At 37.8% G+C, this 10,530-nt stretch overlaps 1 protein-coding gene, 1 long non-coding RNA gene and 1 other non-coding gene across 3 annotated transcripts; all 3 read left to right on the top strand.

The window, feature by feature from the left end:
- Positions 1 to 120: 120 nt before the first annotated feature.
- mrps2 (mitochondrial ribosomal protein S2) lies at positions 121 to 3,854 on the top strand. The gene is made up of 4 exons (XM_084746588.1): positions 121 to 265; positions 780 to 884; positions 975 to 1,095; positions 2,963 to 3,854. The coding sequence occupies exons 1-4, from the start codon at positions 127 to 129 to the stop codon at positions 3,507 to 3,509; spliced, it is 912 nt and encodes a 303-aa protein (XP_084602714.1). The 5' UTR covers positions 121 to 126; the 3' UTR covers positions 3,510 to 3,854.
- Positions 3,855 to 5,300: 1,446 nt separating this feature from the next.
- On the top strand, positions 5,301 to 8,812 carry LOC146308544 (uncharacterized). The gene is made up of 4 exons (XR_014772638.1): positions 5,301 to 5,579; positions 7,396 to 7,459; positions 7,546 to 8,350; positions 8,637 to 8,812. It is a non-coding gene; the product is annotated as an uncharacterized LOC146308544 (long non-coding RNA).
- Positions 8,412 to 8,549, top strand: LOC146308545 (small nucleolar RNA SNORA17). The gene has a single exon (XR_014772678.1). It is a non-coding gene; the product is annotated as a small nucleolar RNA SNORA17 (small nucleolar RNA).
- Positions 8,813 to 10,530: the final 1,718 nt, after the last annotated feature.

A 10,530-nucleotide genomic window follows, 5' to 3' on the forward strand; every position in this document is an offset into this window, starting at 1 on the left:
AGGAGTTATTTATTAACATAAAAGGTTTATTGTCTTATTGCTTTATTGTCAAATAACATGAGGGCAGTTATGTCAGTAGCGTTATATATTGTTTCTCAATAAAGTTGTGAAAAAATATTTGGTACTATGGGTGTTGTAGTGTATTATAGAAACCTTACGACACAACACAAGTTTACGGCAGACTGTGAACTACATACGCGCAGCCGCAGTTGGCTGACCTTCCGTGGTACTCAAGCAAGCATGGCAGCTCGGGCACTGATGAGAGGTAACGGCATGTATTTTTATTTTTCTGACAAAGTAACATTATAGTCGAAATGTTCTGAGGGTTTGTCTCACATTTTCAAACCCGCATAACAGCTGTCGCATTGATTTGTTTTCTGCTTGTAGCTACTTCCGACCTAATCGTCAAATTAGCGGTCATGTCTAGAAGGGAACACCAGACCTGCGAAAGATCTCGCGAGAGTGAACGTTTTATCCCAGACTTTTCCATAATGCTAACCAAATTTTTTCTGGTCCCTGAACATGATCAGAATTTAACTACAACGTTGGCACATTATACAACATAACTAGTTTGTGCAAAGTGCACAATGAAGAAACAACGCAAACAAATCTCGCGAGAATTCCGTAAATCAAGGGTTCCCTTCAAGACACGAACCACTTTAGCAATTTAGCTTACATCTAACGTTATTAGCTAGCTGTGTAACCTAGCTATATAGCGGTTCTCGTTTGTTTCCAGTTAATGTCTGATGTTTTGACCGACATTTGTGTCTTATATTTAGGCCTTTTGGGGCTACGACAATCACGGGCTGTTACAGTCGGTGGGCATCATTATGCTACTGCAGCGTCCGTCCAAACACCTCCACCACAAACTGAAGACATTACAGGTGAGAAACCCAGCAGGAGTCCTAAGACACAGCGTTCATCAATAGTGTTGTTGTCCAGACATTCAATAATATAATTTCTCCTTCGCACAGAGAAAATACTTAACCAGCCACTGGAGAAGCCAGACTTTTTCCGTGTGTCAGAGCTCATCTCGTTGAAGGAGCTGTTCGACGCCAGAGTCCATCTTGGCCACAAAAAAGGCTGCAGGCACAGGTTGGTTAAAAAAAAAATATCCCAGAGCTTCTTGACTGAAATGTGATGAATTGTTGCTCAAAGTTCTTGTCAGATGGATTTATACTCAGTAGTGACATAGAGGTGGGATCTGCACCCAAATACAAGTACTGATACATCACTAAAATACTGTATTACTCAATTACAAGTAAAAGTACTGGTGTTAGAAAAATACTTAAGCGAAAATACAAAGTATTCATCCCAAAAAGTACTCGGAGTATCAGTTACCTTTTAATCCAGTTGTTAACCACTGGGTGGGCGAAGAAGACCAGGGGAGACACAAACAATGAAATAAAGTTAAATGAGTATGATCTATGAAGGAGCAATAAACAAGAGTTTGGCGATTCTATCCTGCTAACCTTTATTTCACTAAAATTCAGTTCAGCTCCATCTCTAATTATTGTTAATAATTAAAAAAAAAACAAAAAACTGTGGGGTTAGGGGGTACAAACTTTTTCCAGCTTCTCAAAGGTGGGCATGCCAGTGGTTTCTGTTTCTCCAAATTTTCAAACTCTTTCTCTGTTCTGCTCAGTGGTCACGGTGGTTGCACTCTCCAAACCACAGTTGCAAATTTTGTGCCTTTTGTTCCCGCAACTGATAGTTGCAAATGCAAACAATCAGATCATCAGTTATTTATAAAATGTCAACCCAAAGACACCCAGTTCACTTTTACAAAAGACAACAAAACAGGGAATCCTCAAGTTTGTCAAGTTATCAATTAGTCAGCTTGTTGTTTCAGGCCTATTATAGGAAATGGAGGTCTGCCACATAATGTGCAGTGCAGTCTGGCCTGTTTGGGCATGACTTAATTTTTAGGGTCTTGATATTTGATTAGTATTAAATTCAAGCATTTAGACGTTTAGACAGACATTTAGATTCATCATATTAAAAATAAGTTTGCAAATCCACGGTTGTCATCAATTATGGTGTGAAATCTTTGTGAAAAATGTTTTAGATATCATGGTTATTGTCTGTACCGGTATATTGTGACACCCTTATCCTAATCTTCTCTAAAATGTTCCAAATCATATTTAGCACACCCTCGTAACTGCAAAACTTTTCTTAAGTTGCCTGTTGGAAGCCACCTGCTCATTAGTAGGTGTGTATTCGGGACCTGTCTCCTGCTGCGTTGTTTGAGCCCAAAATCTACACATAAAAACAGCTGTAAGTCTTAAAGCACTGAGAGCACTTCAAAAGCTGAGAGTCAGCACTTTAAACTCATGATTATCCTTTCATTTCATATCCAATGCAGAGCAGTGAAGCTAGAATTACTGAACTAATATTCACGGTACCATTACAGACTGCCCTGTATATACGTGTTATTTTGCCTTGTAGACACTGTTACTATCCCTTTGAAATTCCCATTACAGGATTTTTATGACAGCTGTGCTGTGTCATGGAATAACAAGGGTTATCTTTTTTTCTTCTTCTTCTTTCTTCTTCTTGCCAAAATATCACTGCTAAACTCCAGTTACTCTCTCTGGTTGCTAAAAATGACTTGCTATTTATAATTTAAAATCAGCCTCCTTTGTTTTCTGAGCTTCTCTATTTAATAGTATCAACTCCAGCTTTATGCATTTATATTGGCTACACGCAGCAAAGAATCAAAGCAGAACAGGAAATGTTGTGAGCTGTCATTTCAGTGCCTGCTGACAAATCAAAAAGTAATAATTATGAACATGAGAGTGCAATGGCCTTAAAAAACTGAGTTGCAGTTGGCAATTGTGACTGAAAATGTAAAGAAATAATTATCATTCCACTCACAACTATGTTCCTTGAGATGGAAGGCATCAATTTCTCATTTCAGTTTGACCTTTTTTAAACTTGACTGTAATTCTGTTTTTCTCAGACTTATGGAGCCGTACCTCTACGGCTGCCGTTTGGACCAGGATATAATCGATCTGGATCAGACTGTGGAGCATCTTCAGCAGGCCCTGAACTTCACCGCCCACATAGCGTATCGTGGCGGCATCATCCTGTTTGTCAGCCGCCGGCGTCAATTTGGCCACCTGGTGGAGTGCACTGCTAAGGATTGCGGAGAGTACGCCCATACGCGGTATTGGCAGGGCGGCCTCCTCACCAACGCCCCCATCCAGTACGGTCCCGGAGTTCGCTTACCAGACCTCATCGTCTTCCTCTCCACCCTCAACAACGTGTTCCAGCAGCATGTTGGAATCAGAGACGCGGCAAAGATGAACATTCCCACCGTGGGCGTGGTGGACTCGAACTGCAATCCCAGCCTGGTGACATACCCCATTCCCGGGAACGACGACACTCCAGCCGCCATGGAGCTGTACTGTCGCTTATTCAGGATGACCATCAACCGAGCCAAGGACAAAAGACGACAGATGGAGCTGCTGCACAGTCTGTCAACACCCTCCACACCAGCCTCATGACGTCTTAATTTTAAATAAGAGACGTTAAAAATGCATTTATAAAAGTTTTAAGATGGTCTGCTGCTCCACTTCATCGTGCATCTGCATTTGGAAAAGATCTGATGCTTGTTCGGGACTGAGTTAAATACGTCACAGTGCAAGTTGTGTGTGTATATTACTCATTAATGAATCTTGTTTTTGTCACACATCGTCTTCTGGTCCTAATTTAACATTTTTCTTAAGTCTACATGCACTGCTATACTCTTTGTTATTGACATTCTGGATCAGACAGCACTTTGTTTTACTGTCACATTCATATTTGTGCTCACAGGTTGTAGAACATAATAACTAAACACCTTCAAATTACATCAGTGTCATGTTTTCAACTCTAGATTTTTCTGTCTTGCTGCCAAAGTTGTCTACCCGTGAGGCCATGCTTAAACCTTAAACGCTGCTTATACTCAACAGATCTACAGCAGAAAGTGGGAGTAGATTCAAACAGTAGTTTTCAAGTAGTTTGATTACTAAATGTGCTGCAGCATGTCACAAAATGTCATAAAGGCTCTTTTAGAATGGTGGTCAACTGATACAGATTTTTAAAAGGCTGATGTTGATTGTTTAGAGAGCACAGCAGCTGGCAAATACATTATAACAAAGTACATATTAAATGCTACCAAGTTTAATAGATTAGATTTGCTGTGATTTAGGATGGAGAATCATGTTAACATTGAGAAAAGATGGTGACTGAGGAGATTTAGGCAAACATTTAGAGCAAGAGAGTTACAGTACAGGGCTTGAAACAAACTTTTTCACCACCTTCCCACAACTCACATGGGGGAGCACTAACATCGTTCCACAGCAGCCAAGCTGATAAGGGCTGTCTGCAGATGTGCAACTGTCTAATCGGCCTTGTGTGCACAGGAGTCGGCCGATGCCCGGTATCTGTTGTGAAAAAAGTATTTTAAACATCCACTGGAAAGTGATCTTTTGCAAATGACAAAATTATATAAAAGGTTTGTAATAATGTCCCAGAGTCTAAATCAACATTTTGCTTTGTTTACCTGATTTTCAGTCTAAAATCCAAAGATATTCGGTATATAAGTATAAACCAACAACAAACAGGTAATTCTTATATTTGAGAAAATGGAATGAGACAATGTTAAAAAAAATAATCGAAACAATTGACTTTAAAAATTGTTGCAGATTGATTTTCTGTCTTTCTTTTGTCTGTGTAAGTGTAGTGTTGAGATCTAAACTTTCTAACCATATGCAAGAATAAGTAGCACCTTTGCTGAAGGTCAGCTAAATTGTCTTTAAGATAAGATGTGCACAGTAACCCCAAACATTCAAATGTATTTAAATGTTGTCGGTAAGGATATTACGCATTGTGGCTGCAGTGTAGTCGTCTCTGGTAAAAGTTTAATTCAAGCTGCTGTTTCTGATTGTCTTAGAAATCAAGTTCATGAATTCTTTGGATTCTGAGCATTATCATTTTTGCTCCTGATACTATACAAATACATAGTAGTGTCTTATTTTAATATCATATGAAGCAGCTTAGCTCTTTTTCACCTTGGGGCATGTCTTAGTATTTAGACAGAAACTAAAACATCTAAGCCTAATGACTGAAATGTTGTAGAAATGCAGTCATGGGATCAATTTTAAATATTTAAGGTAGTCACTGCATTACAACAGCAGAAGACGGTGTCATCTGGTGCGCTAAATAAAGCCTGTGACGTGCTGTTTACTAAGTAGATTAAGTTTGGCCGCTCTCAGGTTCCGTAATTGTTCAAAAAAAATCGGGAACTTTTGTTTTGCGATACTCTCGCGAGATTTCCACGTGTCGTTTCTTCATTTTGTACGTTGTACAAACTAATTATGTTTAATAACGTGGCCAAACTGTGGTCAAGCTCTGCGTAGGCTTACGGACAAAAAACAAGCAGTTAAGATCAGGGAAAGATAAGGGTTTGGGTTAGAATATTCACTCTCGCGAGATCTTTCGCAGGTCTGAGTTTCCCATCTAGACGACCCAAATTCTCCTGTACCGACCTGTTCAAACCAGCAGGGATGGAAAACTGCTACGAGGACGAAATGGTGAGTGGACGTGCTGTACGTCCCTACAAAAGTTCAGAAATGTTGTATTTTACCGTGGTGTATCACATATTAGGGATTAAACATCAATTTAACGTGTTTCATACTTTAAATATTTGCATAAAGTTTAAAACTGAACTCGACTTCTTGACAGTTTTGCACAAGGATGTATAACACTAACCATATTTATATGATGTTTATGACAGTTTAGGTTTCCTAAAGGATAAAAGCTCTTACCAAATGTTCTGTATTGTGTTTAGTTCATAGTTTTCTACTTTTGAACAGTCTGTCTCTCACGTGCTCAGCAACAGGCTATTTTAAGTTTTAGACCATCCCAAGTTCATGTTCATGATGGAGTCACACTTTTCACTTTAACTTTATTTACTTGTTGTTGCTTAATTCTATACAAATTGGTGGATTTTTAGGCAGCTTGGTGGTGGTGTGTGAGAAAGGGTGGGGCAGCTTGCAGAGCACAGCCTGACAAAAACACTCCTGTCAAAGGCATGTCACTCTTTATGTACAGTTGAGGAAGTAGCTCAAATACGTCCTAGGTTTTAGTCTAAATAACTCTAGCCAACTTTTGGTGGGAACAAATGTTTCTGGAAATGTTCCAGTTGGTTAAAAAAAAAATAAGAAACCTAAAAGTACAACCTAGAGTACAGTCATAGAACCTACTGGAACCCTAATTTTAGTTCACCTCCTGATGTCGCCCCCTGATGGCAGGCACTTCTCCTCTAATCTGTAGCAGTTGGTGACAACAGAGAGGGTCAAATGGTTTGGCAATAGAGACAGTGTGTCTGCAGCTAACTGTTTGACTCATCTAGTGATTAATTTCTTGATTAAATAATTAATCACTTTGTCTAAAAAGCAAACTGCCAAAATGTCCATCACAAGTTCTGTGACCCATCAATGACAGACGTCCTTGTCCAATGGTCCAAAGCCCAAATATATTCAGTCATATCTTAAGTAAATGACGTAGTAGCTCCAGATTATTTAGTATTATAAGTTATTATTTTGAGTAAGTTCCTCGTTGTAATGACTTAGCTTATAGGATCAGATTTTTTTTCATCACATTGGCAGAAATGGGCTTCCATATCATAGAAGCATAGAAAAATAAATTAAGAAGCTGCTGAAACCAGCTATTGTTTTATATTCTTGCTTAAGAAATATTTAATAATCCTTTAAATTGTAGTTGATTTTTTTTTTCCTCACTCAACTAGGGTAGCTTCTGAGGCTCTTGTATGAAATCTTGCAGAAATTTCTAAAGTTCTCTGAATGGAATTATGGAAATGTATAAGGGCTGATTATAAAGGGGGAGTCGTTTTTTTTTTTTTCATTTTGAATTTCAAGAATAAAATTAAGCTGTTAACAATGAGGTCAATATTAGTGTGAGACATAAAATATAATATTTGGAGGAAGATTTTTTTATATTGTTTTTGAGAATAAATCCAAAATGTCAGGAATTAAGTCAAAATGCAATTTCAACATTTTGACATTTATTGGGAAGCCTTGCAGTTATACTGAAACTTTGACTTTATTCTTGAAATGTAAAACCTAGTTAAAAATCTTCCTCTTCTCATTTCTTCCTCGGGCCCTAAATAGTCAGTCAGTCAAGAAATGGTTGGATACTTACTGTAAATATTTACAAAAACAATTTTCATAGCCACAGTGTGATGTGAAGTTTAAACCGATTATCATTATTATTATCATCATTATTATTATTGGTAGAAGATAGGACTAAAATGATCAATTAATTCTTTATTTTAGTCAGCCTGAGCAGACTGTAGAATAATATGGATAAATGAATCTCTCATTGCAGATGTGGCCTTCAGCTCTGTCTCATGGACACCAAATATTAACGGACCAGTGGATGATAATGTTTGGTATGCAAAACTATTTTAACGGTTACGATTTTCTTTTGGAAAACATGTCTCCTCTGTCTTCTCATGTCTTGCTCTTGTTCACGCAGGCCCATGCAGAAGGAGAAGATTCACGGCTTTGCCTTCATGAGAGCAGACAGCTGATCTCAGATGTTGAGAGACGACTGCGTTACACAGTATGGTAACTGGCCTTGTTGAAAGTGTTCACTCATCAGGGTTAATATTGCCCCTTGAGACTCAACTCTGACTGCAATGTCTCTGTTGTGCAATAAGCGGGCAGACAGTAAGTAACTGGCTCACGATGGCTCAATTGCCACTGTTTGGTGGGCTTTGGGTATGGAACCGGGCCAGATACTTAGACTTAGTTTATAGCAAGTTCAGTGTCCTCCACAAACAGTCAGTGGTACTCCACATTGTTGTTTTTTTGTAGCACAAAAATCAACCCTATTAGTCCCCTCAAGTTTTGAGGCAAGTGTTCTACTTCCCTGCACCAGCAGATTACATCCACTAAAAGTGTTGTTTTTGCCACTGACAGGGCAGTAAGTCTGCTGTTTCTGATCAAAGAAAAATGATCTTACTCTTTAAAAAGAAAGTAAAAATCTGTAGAGATCCTCTCTATAATGTTATCAGATAATCTGAATGTTAGTGACAAAAAAAAACCCCACATTTTTATTGGATGCACTCTGACAGTTCGCAGTTGGTCAGCGTTAAAAAAAAATACAGAAGTTAACCTTTAAGAGGCACAAGAAGTAGAACGAGTATGTAGTTAACTGGGATTAAATATTCTGCCCTGATTTTCTCCTGCTGGTGAAGGTCATCATCATATAGAGGCCGAGGGTCCACCTTTGATGGAACAGATGAACCTGCGGAGCAGCACCAGAGTTGCTTTGGAAGGTGAGAATTCACTTGATCTGACACTTGAAGACTCTTCTGTGTTTCCGTTGCTCTCGTCCGACGTGCCCCTTGAGGCGTTGCAGTCCGACTTTGTGTTGAGCCTGTGTCATGAGGTGGCAGAGAATAAAAGGTCTACATCATCATCTGCATTCAGTACCTCCAACAGTGAGGATTTGGAGTGATGGAGTTTACCAACAGATCAACTTTATTGAAAGCTGTTCAATGATTCGGCGATTGTTGAATTCGAAGACTAACATAACGCCTTGATTCTGATTTGTCTTCACAGTGAAATATCCCAGGCCTGGGGCAAGACATTTGAAGCCACCTGCACATATGTATGCCTCAAAGACATGGAGGAAAGTGAGCATTTCACATCTGGACATCTTGAAACAAATGGCTTAAGACATGCCTAAAACTATGACGGATTGTGATATTTTGTTGACCAGGAATTGGAGCATTAATATTTCCAGAAACACACAGAAATATCAAGAAGTGCTGCAAAAGTCCTGCAGACTGAGAGCTGAATATGTGTCCTGCTGCCACAACCTGAGGGACATCACCAGATTAAATACTAATATTAAATAGATTTTTTTTTTCTTGTGTTCAAATTTACTGTTGTTTTTGTTTGTTTGCTAATTGATTGTCATTTTTGAGTGCAAAGCCCTATTTGTTAGGGTTTGTGATTGCTGAACTAAGTAAACATTTATTGTTGTTATTATAACACTATTAGTTGTTTATAACTAATGTGATTATTTGTTTTTATTATTATTGTTAATATTTGTTTGTTTTGACAATATAAGCATTGTCTTTTCATGCCAATAAAGCTCATTAAATTGAAATTGAAAAGATATTCAGTAAAAAGTCAGATGTAACTTTTATTTAATTACATTAACACATTGAGAAAATCAGGATTTTTGCTGTCATGGCAACAGCAGTTTAAGTCCCATGACTGCTCTTTTCAGGTGTCACAAGAAACATTAAAAATACTTGTGTTGCACAGCTATTAATGTTTTTTTTTTCTGAATCAGGAATACTTAACTGACTCACAGGTAGAGATTATGGTACGTCACAGTTGCTCTCCATCAAGAATAGATAGAGGAACCAACTTTTATCGGCATCTTACACAATCCTACACAATACAGTGTACAATTAAATTTGATCTCTGCATTTAGTCCATCTTAAGGAGCGGTCGAAAGCCATTTGCATTGTCCAGAGACCAACTCCAGCTGTAAACCAGGAGAATTAACCTAATGTGCATGTTTTTGAAATTAATGCAAAATAGGGGAGAACATGCAAACTCTGCACCAGTTGGGTTATGAAACCAGGACCTTATTTTTCCAACCAAACATATTTGCTTATGTAATTATAAGAAGAATGTAAATGGATGGATGAATGGAAATAAGTATGTAAAAGTATTTGCATTGTACTACATTATATAACAACAATATACAGACAGGAAAAAAATTGAAAATAAAAGACTGTGTATACCATAATATATAGTAACAGTGTATATAAACAGCTTCTCACTTCAACACAGTTTTTGTGTGTTACCCGTTTTGTGACCATTCTAGTAATCATGTAAGCTTGCATATAAATTCACTGCTATAGCTGAGATATCGTGGTCATGAAACATCTTTTATCTTTGAATAAAACTGAGGTAACAGACCACAAAGCCACGTAATGTACATCCTGACATATTCTGAAAGATTTTCAGAGTTAAATGTGTTATCTTGATGCTTACAAAAACATGCACACATGTGAAATACTATAAATGAGAAATAAATGCATATAGGCTGAGTTAACAGGTCATCAATTTTTTTTTTCTTCTCTCATCAGTAAAATAATGTAGAAAAAATAATAAGAATAATAAATAAGATATTGAGTAATAAAATGATATAGTACATTTTAGCCTACTTCATAAATGGCAAAACAAATATAAAACAAGATACACATTTAAAATCTTAATTTGCTGAATTTCTTCAATAATCTTTTATTTATTTGGTGACCCAAATAAAATCTCCAGTGACTCATCTGTGGATCCCGACCCAGTCTTTGGGAAAAAGGAAGGAAAAAAAATATCATGATCGTCTAAATAAATAAATCTGAAAACTTTTAGCCGTTTAGCCCTTTTGTCTGTGTGTGCGTGTGTGTGTGTGTGTGTGCGTGTGTGCGTGTGTGTG

Source organism: Lutjanus erythropterus, chromosome 20, assembly GCF_056507025.1.
Source record: "Lutjanus erythropterus isolate fLutEry1 chromosome 20, fLutEry1.hap2, whole genome shotgun sequence".
Taxonomy (NCBI): domain Eukaryota; kingdom Metazoa; phylum Chordata; class Actinopteri; order Lutjaniformes; family Lutjanidae; genus Lutjanus; species Lutjanus erythropterus.

Bases quoted from the DNA above. Each gene is read 5' to 3' on its own strand.
- mrps2 (XM_084746588.1), top strand. From the start codon at position 127: ATGGGTGTTGTAGTGTATTATAGAAACCTTACGACACAACACAAGTTT. The intron at 885-974 runs GTGAGAAACCCA...TCCTTCGCACAG, and splicing joins ACAAACTGAAGACATTACAG to AGAAAATACTTAACCAGCCA. The intron at 1,096-2,962 runs GTTGGTTAAAAA...TGTTTTTCTCAG, and splicing joins AAAAAAGGCTGCAGGCACAG to ACTTATGGAGCCGTACCTCT.